At 52.0% G+C, this 21,400-nt stretch overlaps 1 protein-coding gene across 11 annotated transcripts in view; it reads left to right on the top strand.

Moving 5' to 3' along the window:
* The window catches only part of TMEM164 (transmembrane protein 164), a 169,603-nt gene extending 148,203 nt beyond the window's left edge, over nt 1-21,400 (top strand). For 10 of the 11 annotated variants that reach the window (XM_032392711.1, XM_032392709.1, XM_032392715.1 and 7 more), the window contains 2 exons: nt 6,053-6,153; nt 7,861-12,219. In XM_032392711.1, coding sequence (XP_032248602.1) covers nt 6,053-6,153; nt 7,861-8,067 — 308 coding nt within the window. In that variant the 3' untranslated portion in view covers nt 8,068-12,219. Of the gene's footprint in view, nt 1-6,052; nt 6,154-7,860; nt 12,220-20,816 lie in introns of those variants that run through there. The other variant, XM_032392712.1, reaches the window with a different exon arrangement.

Below are 21,400 nucleotides of genomic sequence, written 5' to 3'. Positions count from 1 at the left end.
TTCTGCTTCTGCCCTGCCCCGTAGGGTAGCCACTAGCCACATGTGGTTATTGAGCACTTTGAAATGCAGCTGGCGCAGCCGAGGAATCAAATTTCTAATATTATCTAATTTTAATTCCTTTACGTGTAAATTGTCCCATGTGGCTGGTGGGCTCATCTTGTCTTCGATCCTGTCTTCTTGGGCAGGGGGTCCTCTTTCTTCTGGCAATGATCGGTGCTTTAATCTCGTTCCGTGGACTCTTCCTCGTTGATCTCTACACCCCAAGCTCTGTGTCCAGGCCATTTCTCTCCTGAGCTCTCCACGTGGACACCCCATAGGCATTCAGGGTCAGCGCGCTCCACATTGAAGTCCTCTCTCCCCTAACTCAACTCAGTTGCTCAAGTCATAGACTTGAGAGCCGCCCTAGCTGCTTCCCTAGCTGTCTCCATGTCCAGAGCAGGCTGACTAGCCCGAATGGAAATCTGACCGTGCTCTCCCCTGTATAAAACCTCCCAGTGGCATCTCATCGTGTGCAGGGTCAGGGCCAAGTTCCTGGCCATGGCGAATGAGGTTCTTCATGACCTGACCCCAGTCTCTCCAGCTTCATCTCCTTACACCCGTCCCCTCCCACTTTATGCTCCAGTGACGCAGACCTGCTTGAGATGACATGCAAACAGCATGCCATGTCACGCCTCCACCCCTCGTGGCAGGCTGTACCCACCGCGCGGAGTACCCTTTCCCTCCTGCGCGCTCCGACCCCAGCTCCTCCTTGTGCTTCTTCAAAACCCACCTGAGCTGTCATCTCCAGCTGCCCCTCCCCCATGTCCCCCTTACTTACCTGCTTACACCACTCTTTTATTTTTAAAAGATTTTATTTATTTACTTGAGAGAGAGAGAGCGTGAGTGGGGGGAGGCGCAGAGGGAGAGGGGCAAGCAGGCTCCACGCTCAGCACGGAGCCCGACGTGGGGCTTGATCCCAGGACCCTGAGATCAAGACCTGAGCCGAAATCAAGAGTTGGACGCGTAACCGACTGAGCCACCCAGGCACCCCCCTCGTCGTTCGCTCTTAAGTGCCGGACAGTTGTCAGGGGTGGGGACCGTCTTTGCCCCCTTCTCCCCACCACCTAGCATGGGGTCTGGTGCCCAGTGTTGGATGAAGTGAATGAGTTGAAGGGAGCAGGACAAAGACCGGGGGACGGGATGCCACCCTGCCCGGCCTCATCTCCTTGATGTGAGTCCTTCCTGGGTGGGATTATAGGCCTGGAGAAAGGGCCCCTGGGAGGCCTCTGGGGATCTGTCTTTGCTGCTGCCGCTGGTGCAGGTGACTTCTTTTCCAGCTCGTGTGACGCTTCCTTCTGGCAGAAATCGATTTCAGAAAAAGCTATTATCTTGGTTCCCCCCCCGGCACCTTTAGAGATGAAATGCTTCTATCCTCCTGGGATACATGACGCTAGCAGAAAAATGTCACATTTCTTTCTTAAAGTAGAAAAAAAAGTTTTATGTGTTTAATTTTTCCAAAAGTGCTTAAGTTTCTCTTTTCCTTTAGAAGAAAACTGGTTTTTCACTCGGATTATCCCAAGGGCCACATTCAGGTATACGGAAAAAAAAAAGGAATGATGCCCATTTGCGTACAATTTGCATATATCTATGTAGAGTGGATCATTTATTCTCAGGGTGCTTGCTTGCTTTCTGATTTTTTTTTTTTTTAGTTTCAGAGAAATTGAGTCTTTGCTTATCTGTACAACAAAAAGAACCAACAACAGTGAAAAGGCAGTAGAAACCACAGGCAGCCCCCCCCCAGCCCCTTCACAGAGAAGATCCCTTCTTTGCAAGAGCCCCTGGCTTCTCCCAGTCTTTTCGGAGCTTTGGGGTGGCTGTGGTTTCGCCCTGATAAAAATAGCAGCCGCCCGCCGTGTGCCAGGCAAGCTGCTCTATTTACTTTTCTGTATCTCTTATTCCACTCGGCAGCCCCGAGAGGTGGGTGTTACCTCCAGGCTTCATACAGGAAACGGTCGGAGAGGGGCAGCACCATCTGCCCCAGGTACCCCCCTAAGCAGTGGCAGAGGCGGGCTTCCCACCCAAGGCTGTCCGCCCCCCAGCCCTTTGTGTTAAACCGCCAGGCTCTGTTTTCCCTCCGTGGCATGTTGTCTGGTGTTTGGCCTTCGACACCTGCCATTACCAGCCAGGGACTTCTCCTCACACGCTCATGGTTTGCTTGTCATTTGAATGGCGGTTGCACAATATCGAGTTCGCCTTATCTCCCCATTCGGTTTGTTTCCCGGTCCTCGGTGTTACAGGTGGCGCGGGTGTCAATATCTTTGTGCAAATAAAGGATGGTCTGTTGGGTTTTTTAGGTATTCGACGCAAGTCCTCTAAGTAGGACTGCCGGGCCACAGGGTTTGATAGAGTTTGATGCTTCCCTGGAAGGTCTGTGCCGTTCGATCGCTCACACCGTGGTGAGTGCCTACTCTACCAGGTGCTGCAGGTAAAGGGATTCCGAAACGGCCCCTCATTCGTAGAACTGACAGTCTGGCGTGGGGCGGATGGGGCAACCCAGAGTGGTTGTAGTAAAGTGGGGGTTGGGGCAAGGGGCAATGAGAACGTGGACCCCTGGCCATGTCTGAGTGTGCCTCTCCCCCATCGCATGGGGGCAGGGACTGCGGGGCAGGGGAGGAGCGTGATAAGGAGAGGGGCTGCCCAGCAGTCCGGGCCTCATCCCAACTTTCCCCAGGCCTGTGGCTGAGCTACCTCGAGGCTGAGGACGCTGCCCTCCTCCCGTCCCTTGGCTGCAGTGGCCACCTGGCCCACGGGACCCGTCACTGCTGCCCAGCTGCCACCAGGGGGAGCCAAGCAGACGACGGGGGGGGGGGGGGGGGGGGGCGGGGGGGGACTAGCTCCAGCCTTGAGAGGCGTGAGCAGGAGCCTGAGCACCTGCTGGTCCTCCAGGTCCCCTCTTCCCCTTAATACCCCCAGCAGCCAGGGGGACAACACGGTGCCCGATTCCCATTCATTCGGCAGACAGGAAGGTGCGCAAAGTCTAAGTGCGCAGCTCAATGGCTTTTCACAAACCAAGCACGGTGCCAGATGCTAGGGACCCAGAAACGAATCTGACAGGCCCCCCCGCCCCCCAGGCGCTCTGGTCTAGAGAGGTAGACAGACAAGGAAAGAGACCGTACGACTTGGTGTGGTGGTGGTCTGGACAAGTGGCAACAGGGGCAGCGAGCAGCAAGCAGCCTGGCAGCGTCTAAGAGCCCAGCGCCCTGCTCTGACTTCGGCGGTTCCACTACCCATCTCCCGGCCTTCCGTGTCTCCATCCCTAACCTGGAGGAATGAGTTTGATGCCTTCCAAGGGCCTTCTGACTCACAGGTGCTGTGAGCCCGGCTCTCGTGCCCATAGCAAGCCTGAGCGTCTCCCCCAGAAGACCCGCCTGACTTCAGTCACCCCACCTCACTCCTTCTCCCTGCCACACCCCACCCCCCACCCATGGTGTTCCTTGGGGTTCCGCCTCTGACCTTCCTTTCCCAGTCTGCGTGTGCCCCTGTAACTTTAGTGGCCGTCAGGTGCTGCTGACACCTACATCTCCATTGAGTGTGTGACGTGGCTTAAATCAGGTCATCTCATCTCCCCAACAACCTTATGAAGTAGGCAGTGGCATCATTTTATAGATGAGTGAAACGGAGTGAGACATGTCCACTTGGATATTCTGCAGACGCCTCGATTTCAACATGTCTGAAATCAGCCTCATCGTCTCCCTACCTTCCGCCCCAATCTGCCTTCTCCCCTCTTCTCCATCACAATCAGTGGCACCATCAACCCAATGAGGCCCAAGCTAGAGGCCTTTCTAGATTTGTCCGTCCTCACCCTTCCTCCCCAGCATCCATCCCTCACATCCTGGCGAGATATTCTTCCACTTTTCTCCAGCCCTACCTCTATGACCTTTGAGGGCCGCCATCCCCTACTTCTTTGGGTTCTTGCAGCAGCCTCCTATCCATCCTCCTGCCTCGACATTCTCTGCCTCCGGCCCTTCCCCCGCACGGGCCAGCACATGTCTGATCACAGCACTTTCCTGCGGCTTCCTGTGGCTCCGCAGCAGCGCTCCGAGCTGGCCATCCACAGGCTGGAATCCAACCAAGAAGATGTGTTTTGTTTGGTCCGTTGAGCATTCTTAAAACATTTTGAATTATTTGCCAACATTTAAAAATCAGGAAATTCCACACGAAAGTTCATATTTCTGGCTCCTCTTGCAAAACTGAAAAAACTGGCAACTCTGGGAACACGTCCCAGCAGGGCAGTGGTTGGATGGAGCTGAGTGGCGGTTGCCATCTTCAGAAGGGGCACGGACTTTCCACTTGGCCAGTCCCCAGCATCCTTAGCGTCTCTTAGTCTCTGGTCACTCTCCTCTCCCAGTTGCCTACCTGAGACTGGTGGCATTGGGGCTCATGGCCATGCAGGTATGGGCTGAAGCCCAAACCAGCCCTCAACCAACATCCGAGTCTTACTCCTCTCACCACCCCACCACACCCTCCCCTGCGGCCCCAACTCTTACCCACGGTTCTCCGAATTGCCTTGTGCCCGGGAGCTCATGTCTGCATGTCTGCCTTTGTGCGAGCTGCTGGTTCTGGAACGCCTAGGCCCCTGGTGAAGTCCCATTGGTCCTTCAGGACTGCTCTGTGCCCCCTCTACTGAGAAGCAGTCCTTGTTCCTAGGTCTTTCCCCCACCCCCGCCTCCAGCTGAGTTCTGTCCTCCCATGATAACGGGGCACAGAGCACAGGCATCCCACCATCATACTGGGTTCTCATTGTCGGTTGGCGTGTCTGCCTCCCCTGGCAGGCTGGGAGTCTGGGATTGTAGGGAGCCTGTCTTCTTCATCTTCCTATACCCCAAAGGTTAGCACGGAGCTTGGAGACATAATAGATGCCTAATAACTGGTGAATGAATGGATGAATCAGTGAAAGACCGACTTGGGAAAATACTACTCCAGGATGTAACATTGCCACCTACTTGCTTGGGATGGAGGGTTCCAGCTTCGTTTCATTCTGGAGCACCCCCCTCTCCAAGCCCCCATTCGGAGTGACACCCCCACAGCATCCTATAAGCCATACCCCTGCTCTGCAAGCTCTGGAATGCATCCAAGCCTCCTGGGAGGGTAGTTCCTAGTGACACTGGAGGGGAGAGACATCATTCTTGCTGTTCCGGGGGGAGGGAGTTGCGTAACGGTCGGGAAATGGCATAGCCATTGGATACGGCACATTCTGTAATTATCCGAAGCATGATAATGATGTGCTCATGATAGCATCTCACACCCATTGAACACTCACATTGTGCCCAGTCCTACACTGCGAGCACTCAGTACATTATTCCTGTCATTCCTTGCCACAATTCTAAGAAGTAGGTAGGTCTGGTTATCTTCGTTTCACAGATAGGAAAGCTGAGACTTAGGGAGTTTCCACAACTTTTCCAGGACCACGCAGCCCGGACATGGTAGAATCTAGATTCGAACCCAAATCTGTGGGCCACGGAAGTGAACCTTCCCAACCACCGCGCCACACTTCCTCAAAGACCTCTCTCTTGAGAAACATGAGGGAAAGATGAAAATAAATGTGAAAGTGAAGGATGCAGATTATATATACTGTTAGACTCCAATTAGTAATTAAGAAGAAAAAAAAAAACCAAACAAACAAACCAACTCCTGAGGCATGGGGAAAACCAGCCGGTACACAACACCCACAACTTAGCAGCATCGTGTGTGGGGAGTAGAATGCCCGGGATGTGTTGTTCTTCATTTTCTCCATCTCGTTTCGACTCCTATAACATTTTCTAAATTTCCTCTAATGAGCATGCATTCCTTTCATCATAAAAAAAAAAAAAAAAATCGCCCCTCTGTAACGGCCCCGGCAGTGTGTGGCAGAACAGAGGCCGGAAAGGGGGCTGGCTGGAGTCGCCAGCGCGTCTGAGGGCCCGTCTTCTAAGTCGCGAGAGGGGGCAATCCACTGGCGCAGCTGCGGCCTCGGCACCTGTGCCCTTAAGGGGCAAAGGACAAGTGAGTCTCACCGTCTCCCCTTTTCCTCCAGGTGCTTACACCCCAGAGCCCCTCAGCAGTTTCCGGTGGGCCCTTCTCTCAACTGGCCTCATGTTCTTTTACCACTTCAGCGTCTTGCAGATCCTGGGCCTGGTAAGTTTGGTTCGGTCCCCTTCGATCCCCCTCTGTGCGGAGTTCTCCATAAACCTTGATAATCCTGGTTGGCGCTGGCGTATCGTTTTGTTTTGAAAATACAAGATGCCAAAGGCCAGAATGTCAGATTGTTGTGTCTGGGTTGCTGATTTATGCTCCACGGCCTGGGCCTCTCCAAAGGGTTTTCGGAAGCCTTCAGTGTTGACCGTTTCTTTCATCCCCGGGGAGGCAAGGATGCCCTTCACTCACGACCACCCAGGTCGAAAACAGCGAGCTGCGGAAAGGGGTTTGCTGTGGACCCTGTGGGGGGGGAGGCAGGACCTTGACCCTGGCCTGGGCCTGGAGAGGAGGCTTCCGACCTTGGGTCCATTCTGGGCCGACTCCCAGGCCCTGAGCTGTGTGACCAGTGCAAGTGCCGTGTCGGGGGGGACTCCCGTGGCATTCTGGGGTGTTCAGACCCGCCCGGAGCATGGATGATGGCTGCACTCAGTAGTTGAGTTATCCAGAGCCCAACATTGCTGAGCGCATGGGTGCCTACACTGGTGGCAAAGCAAAGGAGGAAGAACTCAGGGCTGCGGGGGGTGGGGGGTCAGGAGACCCAAGGTCAAGGCCTGGCTCTGCCACCGTTCTGGCCGAGTCGCCTCACCGTCGAGGGCAGAGAGCTGTCCACCCCTCTGTGACATGGAACCAAACCCCCAGCCTCCCCGAGAGGTGGTGAGGACTTGTCTCTAACGTGGATGGGCTGGAAGGGCTTTGGAAGACAGGTGCCGCGGCCGTCCTCGGGGCAGGAGCGGCATGTCTGGTTTTGTGTGCGAGCGGCAGGAATGCAGCTTCGGCCGCGTGGAGCCTCGCGGGGCCTGGCCGGACTAAGGCACGTGACTGAGGTCACCAGTGGCTCGGGAGGAGCAGTCCCTCTCTCTTCCCCAGCTTGGCATACTGCTCTGCTCTGGTTTGCTGGGGGACAGTTTGAGCTCTTCGCCAGTGGCGTGAATGCTCCCACACGCGAGGACGACTTTCACACCTTACTCTGAGCGCTCTCCACTGGGACTGCTTGATTCCGGAGGGGTCCGTGTCCTCATGTCACCATACATACCATGCTCAGTCCCACCTGCAGGCCTGGGCCAGGCCGCGCCTCCTACAAGGAAGGCCCCACTCACTCCATTCCTTGCCATGACCTCCATCCATCCTTCATGAGTCCATTCAGGGCGCCACTTCCTTGGTGAAATCTTCTGTGAGGACTCAGTGGCCATTCTGTACCCTCCTTCGATCTCATGGTGGGGGAAACCTGGTGAGCATCGTCTGGTTTGAGGTCAGATGTGGTTGCCCAACCAACTCGGTTGGTTGCCAGTTATAAGTGGAGGCAGGGACCATGTCGTTGACTATTCTGTCATCCCCTGACACCTCTCCGGGGACTAGGCACATGGTAGATGCTTAGGAACGACGGCAGGCTCTGGACCCAACCGGAAAGGAAGACTGAGCACCACCAGACAGCTTTTCCACCGGATGGCCTCCCCAGTCACTTCCCCAGGGCTCTAGCCTTGACCCACTCCCCAAAACCCTAGGGCAGAGAAATCCCATCATGAACAGGTGGGGATTGGTCAATCCCTCCTTGTCTAGTCCCCCATTAGGTAGAGATGGCTGAACTGGCAGAAGCCAGAGAAAGCCTCAGGATGGTGAACGCTCACTCTACCTCCCTTGTCCCTGCAGGTCACCGAAGTGAATTTGAACAACATGCTGTGTCCGGCCATCTCAGACCCATTCTACGGCCCCTGGTATCGCATCTGGGCCTCGGGACACCAGACTCTCATGACCATGACCCACGGGAAGCTGGTCATCCTGTTCTCATACATGGCTGGGCCCTTGTGTAAATATCTGCTGGATTTGCTCCGGCTTCCAGCCAAGAAAATAGACTGAAGGTGCTTGTCTTCTTTTTTTTTTTTTTTTTTTTCTCCCCGAGGAAGCAAGTCCTGACTTGACTTGGAGAACACCCAGTTCTTGACGAAATCATGGGGAGAGGGCAGTAGGATGTTTGGTGTATTTCTTTTTCCTTCTCCTCTCTGTCCCTTTCTTCCACCATGCTTCCTTCCCCAGCTCTCCCCCCCAGGATATCTCCTGGAGCCGGGGTGGGGGGGGTCGTGCCGAGGGCTGGATTCTTTCTCCTCCCCTTTGGCTCTTCCTCCCTGCTCCTAGTGGCCTTACATGGGCGACAGTAGTCAGTGGTTTTCACTCTGCTTGTTGGTGCTTTAAGGACAGCTGGTTGAGAGGACGGGAAATAACAAGCGGCAGTTCTCTTGGCACTGAAGTGATGAGGTTGGGTTGGGTTTCATTTCTCCACTGCCAGGGACCTCCAGGCTTATGCTGGGGTCCCCCCTTTGTCTCCAGCACAGCCCCCACCATAATGGGACCGAGGCCTTGTTTCTATACCAGCGGCAAGCCAAGAGCCAAGGGATTTCCCAGCTCATGGCCAAAATAGAACCTGCCAGAGTCTTCCCACTGGTGTCCCATGACTCAAAGCAAGCAGCCAACCAGCCACTCCCTCCAAAATGCTGCCTGCGGTGGGAGGTGGGGGCGCTCCTTGGCCCCAGGGCTAGATTCCGTTGAGGGGGATGGAGAGCTGTTGCGATGGCAGATCCAAAGTGAACAAGTGGAAAATAGCCACCACTCTTTACTAGGCAGGACCTTGGGTAAATTCTGCCTGAGAGAGCCAAGAAGTGACCCATATCCCGATCAGAAGTGAGCGTTAGAAATTCATCAACGGAAGTGGTAACTTGAGAAAACTGTGATTTGAATCGTATGCTCCATTTTAGTTGAATGTTTGATAGTAGATGCCATTTTAATCTTGAGTGCCCCTCAGTGTTTCTCTCTCTCTCTCTCTCTAAAAGGCAGCTTCAGGGAAGGGTGAGCTGGAGTTGGGTTTTTTTGCCTTTTTTTTTTTTTTTTAATTTGTTTGCTCCCTTGTTTTTGGAAGTTTGAATTCGGAGAATCCTTGCGTCAGGGGCCTGTCTCTGCAGGGGCTCCTATCCCTCCGTTCTGTGCTTTCACAGACTATGTCAGCATCCTGGGTTGGGGGAAGAAGATACAGATCCCGCTGATGTTGTCACCCTAGGGCCACGTGTCATCACCACAGCCAGATTCCATGCTGAATTGTTTCGCATGGGGGCATCACACACTCCTCCACCCTCTACCAAGCCCACCCCCAAAGCCCATGTCTGGGTTGCAAAGACGTGCCAAGAAATCAGGTCCCCGTGGGTGCAGGTTCAAGTGCTTCAAGAGGAAGACTTTTTGTCCAAAGACTTGAGCTCAGTCACGCAGGGACTTCAAGGAGGGAACCAGTGGCGGGGCATTTGCTGACTCCTTGTGGGCTCTAACTAAGAACAAGTTTGCCTAAGAACAGGAAAGGTGGTTCAGTGACTTCCTCTGATGGCCCCACCCCACCCCTACTCTAGGCAACCCGGTCGCCCTGGGCTGGGTCCTGTATTCTGGGCGTTACTGTATTATAATAGACCTAGATTGAGCTTCAGTGACTCAGTGGTCAGACCTACAGAAAGCAGCAGGGTGCAGGAGAGTCTCTTGGAGCAAGGTGAGGCCCAGGAAGCAGCCGTGGGAGGGACCACCCTTCTGCAGAGGCCTGCTGGCGCAGAGACGATCAGTTCCCAGGACGTGGTGGGGGAGCCCGAGGGAGAACACCGAATACTCTGACTCCCCTTGAGCTCCTCGTGACGCATACTCCTCATTTTCAGCACCCCCCCCAACCCCCGAGGGCTTGGCCAAGTTTGTCTCAGTGCCTCTTACTGTCGGGGTGTCCTCCAGAAGGGCCCCGTGAGCAACTGGATCCACCCTGCCCGCCATAGGGATGGCCGATAAGAAAATGCCCAAGGCCTTAGTGCCCCTTGGCTCTTTACAAAAAGAGAGGTTGGAAGGAGGTCACAGGAGGAGCCCCTGGAGGCATGTCCTGTCCCCTTCCAGAACATGGAGTCTCCATAGGCAGGTGGTGTGTGCCTGGGGGGGCGGGGCAGGGAGCAGCCTGGGTGGGGCAGATGCTCAGCGTCGGAATGCTGGGGTGGCGCAGGGACTCCGCAGACTCGCCCTTCCTCCCTGTCTCCGTGGCGCGGCACAGGTGGCCAGTCAGCCCGGCCTTTCCGGCAGCCGCATGCTTCTAGAAGCTCGCCTTTGCCCTGGTTATATAGCTTAGTGCCCCATTCTGGCTGATCCTCTCTGCTGCTTGGAAGGAAAGAAGAAAGGGAAAGCCACGTGCCTGGCCAGGCCAGAGGCAGCTCCACCTGTCCGGGGAAGGGGGAGGTGGAGGTGAGCCGTAGGGCCAGGGGGCGCTCAGAAACATGCAGGCGGAGGGAAGAGAGAGCGAGCCCAGTCCATCGGCCGCACGGGGACCCGCAGCTTGTGTTCGAGGTGTGGGGGTGCGGCAAGCACCTGACATGGTCTGCACCTCTTACCTTGGGCCCGGCCCGTGGAGACAGAGAGAACCTGAGCCCACCTAAGGCAGCCTGCCTTGGAGGGTGGCCCCCCGTGCCAGGGGCCCAGGCTTCCCAGCTCCTGCCTAGGGCTTTCCTGGCAGGACCAAGGAGGTTCCCCAGCCACCTTGGCCAACTTTCCAGATGCCATTTGGCAGCGCATGGGAGCTCACTGTGTGTGTGTCTGAGAGTGTTCAGAGAAGAGGACAGTTTCTTTTAAAACAGCCCCAGGAAGGGAAATGAGTGCTTCTCCAGCCCCTTGGGTAGCCTCTGCCAAGGATCTGGGCCAACGCGAAGGGTCCACTTTGCTGGCCAGCTTGCGGCAGCAGTTCGGAATAGCCGAGGTGATCACGCCTGCTTCCGGCCCCATCCCTCTTCCCAGTATTGGGTTCTGTACACCAAAGATGGTCCGGCCCATCTTCTTCCCGGAGGCCCAGGGACGCGTTCGTCTGTCCGCTCGGAGGGCGGTCGGGTTTAGTGGGACAGTCGGCTTATTTGCCGTCTGCTACCTCCAGCCTAGCCTCTGTCAGGGTTCTGCTCTCCGTGCTCCTTGCTAATTCAGCGTTTTGTGGAGTGGGCACGTTGTCCATCTGTCTCCGCGCACTGGTGTTGGGGCCTAGTGGGGCCCCCCCAGTCTGAGTTGGGCAGCTCCGGGGGGGTACCAGAAAGCCCTTCCTCCCCCCTCCCTGGATTTGTAGCCGTTGATCCAGAGTCCTCTGTCCTCTTTGGGAGACTGAAGGGGAGGTGGGGGGAGGAGACAAGAGGGACAGGATGCGGGTGCTGGTTTTGGTAGCTCGAGAGCAGACAGAGGGTGTCCTTCGGGCCCTGGCGCGCTCCTCAGCAGGCCCCCGCCCGGGGAGGAGTCCCCCGCCGCACGCACTGCCCTGCCCCGCCCTTTCGGAGCGGGGAGAGTCTGTGAGAGGGAGTGAACCTTCTTCTGTATATAGAGTGAGCCAGTCCGTGCTCAGGAAAACCTAATCGCTTGGTGTTGCTCCTCTCTGTTACTTTTTTTTTTTTTTTTTTTTTTGTACACTGGTTTTCTCCTCGTGGCACGGAACAAAACAAAGCAAAAGTCGTCTCAAGCAAAGCTGTTGTTTTTGGAAACTTGCTTTCTTTCGCTGTGAGTTTTGTACTATAAAGAGTTCTTCATTTATATCGGTGTTACTGTGGTAGAGAGAATAAGGTAGTCTTATTTTTGCCAGGGAATTGGCAAACGCCTCTGGCCCCCCCCCCCCCCCTCAATCCTTCCCCATCCCCGGGTGGATTTGCCGTGTACTAAGCAGACCCCTCCCTGGCACTCCACACCCAGGAGCCCCCTTTAGAACCAGTCTTCGTAAGCCCCCTATATTTTTGCCAAGCTGGTGTGCTCGCTGCCCCCCACCCCCCCAAACTAGTTTGCTCACCTCCCGGGGCATTTTGTAAAGCGTTTTCTCTGTTTTGTAAAAAACCTTTTGATTGTACCAAAATGGTTTCTGCAGTCACCTTTGGAAATAAATGGTCATTAATTTGTGTACCTAGCATTCTAGAATTTTAGTCTTAGGTGTTTCTGTGGTTGAAGATCCCCGAATGATAAAGGACCCCTCACCACGGGACTTAACTGTTGTTACAATGTTTTCTTCATTTACTCTTATTAAAAGATTTATGAGAACCTAGGCGTCTTGGCCTTCCTTCCCCGAATCCTCTTGGAAGTCCCTCTGCTTTGAAAAGTAGCCAAAAGGACCATTCGCTCCCCCCACCCCACGGCGGACCACCAAAGGGCAGCTCTGGCCTGGGAGCCCCATGGCCGGAAATTCCCGTGCACACTGCCTGCTTCCACTGGGGACATAGGAGGCCTTTTGCTCTTGGCGGGGACTGTCTTCTGGGGACATCCGCTGGCTTCACTGAGCAACCCCTCCAGGTGCGCTGGGCCAGGCTATAAATGAGCCAGGGCCCTGCAATCTCGGGGCCACAGAACCGCTAGCTGGGGCCAAGCCATGTCCCCCAGTTGTCCACCTGTAGGACGATAGCTACATCCGTGTGCCCCGCATGGGGGTACCTCCCTCCACACACACGCCCTCCTGTGATCCCCACAGCCGCACGCCAGACTGGCTGGTAACGCTGTCCCCGGTGGACGTGGGTGGGCAGACACCGAGAGAGCAGGCTCTGAGCTAAAGGAGACGCTGGGACGCCAGGCCAGTCGTGTTAGACTCCAAAGCCCATGCGCTTTGCACTCTCCTGGGACTCTGCTGCCCGTCGGGAGGGCTGCGATTATCAGGCGGACCCCTGCCTGGGGGCCCCCAGCCCCGAGAGGAGTGGGAGCAGAGCCAGGCGGGGGTGTGGAAGGCAAGCGAGAGGAAGGGGAACCCCTCGAATGTGCGAAGCAGAGGAGCCAAACCCAGCTTGTGACCCCGGGGAGCCCCAGAGTAGAGCTGAAAGGCACAGGAGTAAAGGGGGGCAGGGACGCAATGCCAGGCAAGAGCTGGCCCCGGGGGCAGGACAGAAAGATGGGTCCCGTGGCCTTTCTACGCATCTCCCTCTTCAGAAAGGGCTGAACGGCCATGACCGAGGCCATGGCCTTCTCTGCCCTGGGCCGTACATCTGCCCCCTGCCCGCCGTCTCGGCTCCAGTCCTGGCCCCCTACTGCTGGCAATAAATGCAGATCTGAGAGCAGCCTTCCCTGGGCCCCCCGGAAACATCCGCTGCTCCATCTCCTCACCCCCACGGTCCCCCACATCCCAGGACCACACACAGGGAGAGACCCTTTGCTCCCAACGTCTCGTGATCCACTTTTCCCCGCTGGGCCGTCTTCCCCTTCTTTGCCTTTTTTCTTTGCGTGGGTCTCTCAGCTCCCCGGTCTCCCTTCTTGTCCAAAGGCCTGAGCTCAAGTGTCAGCTCCTGGGCCAGGCTTCCCTGAGCCCCAGTCCAAGTTAGGTAACTCTCGGCTTGGCTCCTGCCAACCCCCACCCCGCCCGGTGCTCACTGCAGGGCGCCATTCGCCCCCCTTACTAAGCAACGCATTCTGGCTGGTTGGCCGTCTGTAGACTGAGCTCCTGGAGGGCACGGCGGGGTCCCATTCATTCTCCTGTCCCTGGCACAGGACCTGATCCATAGAAGGTGCTCAGTGAACACCCAGCTCATCCCGGAGCGCTGCAACATGGTGGGAGGCACCACCACCCGAGGGAGAAACCCTGCCACATCAGCTGTCCCCCATCCCATGGGCTCTCCCGTGTGGAGCTGTGTGCCTTTGTCTGCCCAGGAGCCTCCCGCCCCAGCCTGGGGGCCTCCGTGCCCAGCCTTCCCCAGACCTCTGGGTGGAGGGTGGCCAAGGCATCCAACTTCTTTTCTGTATCCTTGGTAGCTGTTCGGTCCCCACCAGGGTCACCCCTCCGTTCCCCGGGGCACACGGAGTTGGCGTTGGCACGGCCAGAGCCCCGCCAGCCCACGGGACATGCCACCTACCCCTCTGAGGGAGAGGGAGCGGCTTGGGGTGGTTACGCCATGATCCCCCCTCCCCAGTGAGTTTTCCCCTTGTCCTGCTTTGCCAAGGCCAGTGGAGGGGCAGAGATACACCCGTCAGTCTGACAAACGCCATGGCTTATTCAAAGGATATGTGGTTTGCTAACCTTGGCAATGGGCAAGGCCGGCCTCGTCCAAAGTCAAAGACTCTCTGTTACCGCCCGTCCCCACCCCTCTCCCAGTCAGCGTTTGCCCAGCATCTAGATTGCACATCTGGCCCTCTGCAGCCGATTGTCCTGACTTCAGGGCAGCGCCTCCATCTCGGCCAGCTTGTAGTCCCGGAGTCTCGCGACGGGGCAGGTCTTGGCACGGAGGTCTGATGCTTCCTTGACCAAGCTCTGACAGGTGATGGGGCCAGTGGCCTGAGCTGCATGGCTGTTCTTTCCAGCGATGCCTCCCCAGCTGCCCCTCCACTCCCCGGTCTCTCCTGCCTCTCCCCACCCCCCTCGCTCTGGCTGTCCCTTCAGCTGTTCTTCTCTACTTTCCAGAAGTCCCTAAAAGTAAATTTTTAGAAGGAGGCCCTGGGCTCTTGGGTCTCCTGCCCGCCCTGGGAATGGAGGGGCCTTCCTGCGCACTCCAGAACACACCCTCAGATTTTGAGAACATCAGAGCGGACGAGATAGAGACCACGAAGACAGGAGCTTGTAGATTTTCCTGCATATTAGAATCACCTGGGAAGCTTTAACCAAAATCTCAATGCCCAGGCATGATTCAAAGCAAACTTTTGTTTTGTTTTCACTTGAAGCTTCCAGGTTGTGAGTCATCTCTTTGCCCTGACCCTCTACACCGGGGCCTTTTTCAAATGAGATTTTTAAGACCTACCAAAAAGTCTGAAGAATAATACCAAAATCCAGCTTAACAAAAAGAACCTTACCAAGACAGTGGGAGCCCTGTCACTCCACAAATTTGGAGAGTGTTCCTCAGAGCCTCCGGGAGTCTGGAGAAGCCGCCCTGGAGGGGTGAGGGATGGGTGGGGGCAGAGCGGGTGAGGTTCTGGCCTTTTCCCCTTGCTTCACCCTGAACAACTCCCAATTTTGTTCTCTTTTGTACCTTGAGGTTCTGTAAATAATAATTCCATCGGGAAAGATGTTTAAAAGTCACTTCTTATTTCCACGCTCACTAGGCCTGTCTCCACTCAATGCCTAGACTGTGGTTGTCCTGAAATAGTTGAAAAAGCATTGCACCAGCTCTCAGCGGTTCTCTGCCCCCTCAGAGGCCCCGGGTGCCCTTGGCCGAATCATACCTCTGAACCCCAGGGTGCTCTGAGACACCCAGGGAGAAAAATGGCATTATAAAGTCCTGTTTGGTGTCGGGGGCCCTATTTCCAGACAGCGTAGTTACTCTGCCTGTTAGAGCACGGAGGTTCCTCGGGGTTTTGACTACACTTATGTAACTGTGTGGTTGGGGTCTCTGGGGTGTGTAGCAGAGATCATGCCTCAGTTTTAAAGAATGTTTCTGTATTTCATTGACTCTAAGACCTCTCCCCCTCTTTTTTTTTTTTCTTTTTAACATCTCTAAACCTCGGCTTCATCTTACAGTCAATGGTACGACATAGTTCAATCAGAGCTTAGTTTTCTTTTCCAGAGGCACATAAATTGGGTCCATCTTACAACCCCACAACCCGAGGGGCCTTAGGGTAGCTGAGATGCCAGAATCGTTGCCTTTGATTCCTCTTCCTGGCCCCATGAGAGTCACCCTCCAGTAGAGAAAACCCCTTTGGAAAAACTTACACACTTTCAGTGTATAGTCTCTTTCCAACACTCCATCTTCTCTTTCTTTCCTGCCAGCATCCACGCAGGCCGGGCAAGCTCCCTGCTTCCTGACCAGAGGGGGGCTCACTTTGCTGGGCGACCTCTTGGGGCAGATGGTTTGTGGGCCATGAAGGGAAGGCAGTGGGGTGCACCTGCATAAGGAAACCCACCGTGCCAACCACCAGGGAGGGAGGGAGGGAGGGAAGGAGGGAAGGAGGAAGCCAGCAAGAGTTGGGGAGGGAACCAGACAAGCCAGGCCAGCCATCCCCAACAGCTCTGGTTTCTTTATTTCCCAACCACAGCTTGGCCAGACAGCTCAGCCTGCTTCCATGGGGAATTCCCAGGGCCAGCCATTGTCAGAAGTGAGCCAGGAGGGGTGTAGGGGGAAGGAGCCCAGCCTTGCCCTGGACTCCCAGGGTTGACATGAGCAGCTGTCTGGCCCCCATGGAGGAAGACAATGATTTCCTCACCTCCTCCCACAAGGCGGAAGAGTTAGGCAGTGGGCCTTTCAAGGAAAAGCAGTACCTTGGCCTGGGGCAGCATAAGCCGTGGACATTGACCGCAGTGGGAAATGGCCACTGACCTTCCCTCGGCCCTGGCAGCCACTCTCATTAAGCTTGGCCTCTGTGGCCTTTAGGCCAAGCTCTTCCAGAAGGGGAAGGAATGTCTGCAGGGAGATCCAGGGATACTTGGGCACAGGAAGCAGATTTTTGGACATCTCCCACCCCCACCCCCCCCCCCCCCCCCCCCACAAGAGCTTAGCAAGACATGATCAGCCTGGATTACAGCTGCCCTCATGTAACTGGGTTAAAGTGTTGGCCTACTTAGGCCCCTCCTGCAGTGGCCTCCTTCAAAGCTGATGAGGCCGATTAGGAAGCTATTTCTGAGCCCTAGTTGTGTACCCAGAAGCCCGGGGGCCTTCCTCCTGTGACAAGAAAGACAATAACTAAGGCTAGACAGCCAAGGGCAGAGTCTGCCCTGCCTATGGGAGAGAAGTGCTGTCAGACCTCGTGTGTCCTTGTAAAAGAAGGAGTCAAATAACGTCAAGTCTAAGTGTCTGGATTTTGAACTTCAAAAACCCAAACCAACTAGTTTTCAGCCAAGGACCTTGTCCCATGTCTTTGCCATCTCCAGCCCTAGAGAGAGATTGTGGAGCGTCAAGTTGAAGCCTTCAATGATAGTCACTAGCCTCGATTCAGTAGGAGGGCATTTGAGGGAGATTGTGATTTAACCTCTCTGAGCCTCAGTTTACTCATCTGTAAAATGGCAATAATAATAGTACCTACCTCACAGAGCTGCGGGAAGATTGAATAGATAAGGCACTTGGCACAGGGCCAGCACATCGTCAGCACTGCTTCCGTCAATGTTAGATGCCATCTGCTATCATTACCACCACTGCCGCCACCACCATTGCCATCCTCATCCTTATCCGCATCAAGACATCAGCGTGAATGCCAAAAAGCTCTGTCTCTGGAGCCTGAATCCTAGCTCTGCCATTTTGTAGCTGGGTGGCCTTAGACAATTGATAACTTCTTCAAACTAGATTCTTATGCTGTAAGATGGGAGCTTTATAAGGCTGTTGAAAAGTGTGTGCCATGGTCCTTATCACACAAGAAGCACTCAATGAAGGTTGGCTATTTTAATTATTTAAAAGGGGTGATCAAGACCAGTGGTTGCTGGGGGGCCGGGGTAGGGAGGGATAAATAGGTGAAGCACAGAGGCTTTTTAGGGCAGTGAAACTGCTCTGTACAATACTATAATGGTAGACACATGTCATTAAACATTGGTCCAAACTCATAGAATGTACAGCATCAAGAGTGAACCCTAATGTAAATGCTAGATTTGGGGTGATAATGACGTTATCAGTGTAGGTTCGTCAGTTGTAACAAATGTACCACTCTGGTGGGGGGAAATTGATAGTGGGAGGGAGGCTGTGTGCAGAGAGCAGGGTGGCAGGCAGTGAGTATATGGGAACTCTCTACTACTGCTCAACTTTGCCATGACCCTAAAGCTGCTCTAAAATTACAGTCTATTTGAAAGGAAAGGAAAAGAAAAAGGTGATCAAGCTAGATTGTTATAAATTTAGGATGTTAACCATAATCCCCACAGTAACCACAAGGAAGAGAAATGAAAGATATAGAAAAGGACAAGGGAATCAAAATGATTCACAAGAAAAAAATCCATCAGACACAAAAGAAGGCAGTACTGGAGGAACTGAGGAACGAAAAGAGATATGCCATACAGAAAACATATAGAACAATAGCAGAAAAAAAATCCTTCATTATCAGTAATCACTAAATGTAAATGGGTTAACTTGCTAATTAAAAGAGAGATACTGGTAAAGTGGATGACAGAAAGACAAGCTCTAACTATGAGCTGCTTACGAAATAGTGTAGACCCAAAGACACAAATAGGTTGAAAGTGAAAGGATGAAAAAGATATTCAGTGGAAATAGTGGTCACCAAAAGAGAGCTGGGGTGGCTAAATCATAGCAGGCCAGATAGATTTTAAGTGAAAAATTGCTAAAAGAGGCCAAGAAGGGCATTTTTGTTGGTAAAAGGATCAATTCATCAAGAAGATAAAACAATTATAAACATACACACCAAACAACAGAGATTTAAGGGATATGAAGGAAACCTTGACAGAATTGAAGGGAGAAATAGACAGTTCTACAATAATAGAAACTTCTGTATCCTGCTTTATATAATGGATAGGACACTTAGTCAATAGATCAATAAGGAATAGAGGACTTGAACAGTACTATAAACCACCTAGAAGTCAAAGACATACACAGCATACTGTACCCAACAAGAGGAGAGCACACATTCTTCCCAAGTGTACACGGAACATCCTCCAGGATGGGCCATATGTTAGGCCATAAAGCAATTCTCAATAAATTTTAAGATATGGAAATCATACAAAGTATCTTCTCTGACCAAATGGAATGAAACTAGAAATCAGTAACAGAAGGAAAACTGAAAATATGTGGAAATTAAATCAGACACTCTTAACCAATGGATTAAAGAAGTCACCAGGGAAATTAGAAAATGCTCTGTGTATGTATCTATGTTTTTATTTTGTTGCCATACCAAAACTCACAGATACAGCGAAGGGCACTGTTCAGAGTTGAATTTATAGCTGTAAATACTTACATTAAGAAGGAAGCTCTGAAATCAACACCCTAACTTTATACCTTGAGGAACTAGAAAAAGAAGAAAAAACTAAAGCTGAAGCCAACAGAAAGAAGGAAATAATAAAGATTAGGGCAGAGTTAAATGAAAAAGAGAATAGAAAAAAAAAATAAAGTCAATGAAATCAATAGTTGGTTCTTTAAAAAGACTGACAAAATTGACAAAACTTGAGCTACACTAAGAAGAAAAAGACACAAATAACCAAAAATTATAAATGAAAGCAGGGATATTACCACCAACCTTGCAAAAATTATAAGAATTATCAGAGAACACTCTAAGTAGTTGTATGCCAAAAAATTAGTCTTCAGGAAATAGACAAGTTCCCAGAAACACATGAATTACCAAAGTTGCCCCCCCCCCCAAAAAAATAGAAAAGCTTAATAGACCTATAATAAGTAAAGAGATGGAATCAGAATCAAAAACCTCCCAACCAGGAAAAACCCAGACTTCACTGGTGAGTTCTATCAAACATTTAAAGATTTGACAGTAATCCTATTCAAACTCTTCCAAAAATAGAAGAGAAAGGAACACTTCCTAACACATTCTATAAAGCCAACAGTAACCCAATACAAAAGCCAGACAAAGATACCATAAGAAAAGAAAACCACAGACCAGTATCCATTATGAGTATAGATACCAAAGTCCTCAACAAAGTATCAGCAAACCAAATCCAACAGCACATTAAGAGGATCATATCACATGACCAAGTAGAATTTATCCCAGAAATGAAGGGGTCATTCAACATAAGAAAAATCAACCAATGGGGCTCCTGGGTGGCTCAGTTGGTTAGGTGTCTCACTCTTGATCTCAGCTCAGGTCTTGATCTCAGGATTGTGAGTTCAAGCCCTGTGTTTGGCTCCACACTGGATATGGAGCATACTTAAAAAAAAAAAAAATCAACCAGTGTAGTACACCACATCAAGAGAAGAAAGGAGAAGTGATCATTTCAAAAGGCAAGAAAGGCATTTGACAAAAGTCAGCATGCTTTCATGACAAAAACATCGAACAAACTAAGAATAGAAGGCAAGTACCTCAATGTGATAAAGGGCATTTATGAGAAACCCACAGCTAACATCATACCCAGGAGTGAAAGACTGAAAGTTTTCCCCCTGAGATGAGAAGCAAGACAGTAATGCCTGCTTTCACCTCTGCTATTCAACATTGGAAGTCCTAGCCAGAGTAATTAGGCTGAGAAAGAAACAAAAGACACCCAAAATGGAAAGGAAGAAGTAAAACTATATTTGCAGGTGATATGATTCTCTCTATAGAATCTCATAAAACACACACACACACTACTAGTGTATAATTAAGAAAGGAAGGAAGGTAGGGAGGAAGGAAGGGAAAGAAAGAAAAGGAAGGGAAGGAAGGAAAGAAAGGGAAGGAAAGGAAGGAAGGAAGGAAGACAAGGATAGTTTAGTTGCAGGATATAAGATCAATGCACAAAAATCAGTGGTGTTTCTATATTCCAGTAACGAACGATCTAAAAAGGAAGTTAAGAGAAACAATTCCATTTATAATAGCATCCAAAAGAATAAGATTCCTAGGAATAAATTTAACCAAGGAGGTAAAAGGCTTGTAACTGAAAGCTATAAAATATTTCTGAAAGAAATGAAAGAAGACTTAAATGGGAAGGCATCTCGTGTTCGTGCATTGGAAGACTTAATATTGAGATGGCGACAGTCCCTAAAGCAATCTACAGGTTCAAAGCAATCCCCATCAGAAGTCCAATGGCCTTTTTTTTTTTTTTCTTTTTGCAGAAATGGAAAGGCCAACCCTCAAATGTATAAGAAATCTCAAGGATCCTTGAATAACTCAAACAATAGTGAAAAAGAAAAACAAGGCAGGGGGGACTCACACCTCCCAATTTCAAGACTTACTACAAAACTAGAGTGATCAAAACAGCGTGGTACTGGCATAAGGGTAGACATATAGAACAAGGAAATAGAATTAAGAGTCCAGAAATAAATCCAAACCTCTATGATCAATTGATTTTCAACAGGGGTGACCAGACCATTCCATGGGGAAAAGAACAGCTTTTTCAGCAAACAGTATCGGGACAACCAGATAACCATGTTCAAAAGAATGAAATTGGGGCCTCTGCCTCAAACCACATGTAAACATTAACCCAAAATAGATCAACAACCTAAATAGAAGGGCTAAAACTATTAGAAGAAAACATAGGGGTAAATCTTTATGACCTAGCTCTTGGCAATTGATTCTTAGGTTTGACACCAAAAACATGAGCAACAAAATAAAAACATAGATACATTGGATTTCATCAAAACTAGAAAGTTTTGTCCATCAAAGGACATTATAAAGAATGTAAAAAAGACCAACTACA

Source organism: Phoca vitulina, unplaced genomic scaffold (genome assembly GCF_004348235.1).
Source record: "Phoca vitulina isolate PV1807 unplaced genomic scaffold, GSC_HSeal_1.0 scaffold69, whole genome shotgun sequence".
Lineage (NCBI taxonomy): Eukaryota > Metazoa > Chordata > Mammalia > Carnivora > Phocidae > Phoca > Phoca vitulina.
Note: the sequence above shows the minus strand (reverse complement) of the source record. Positions and strands in the feature narration are given on the sequence as shown.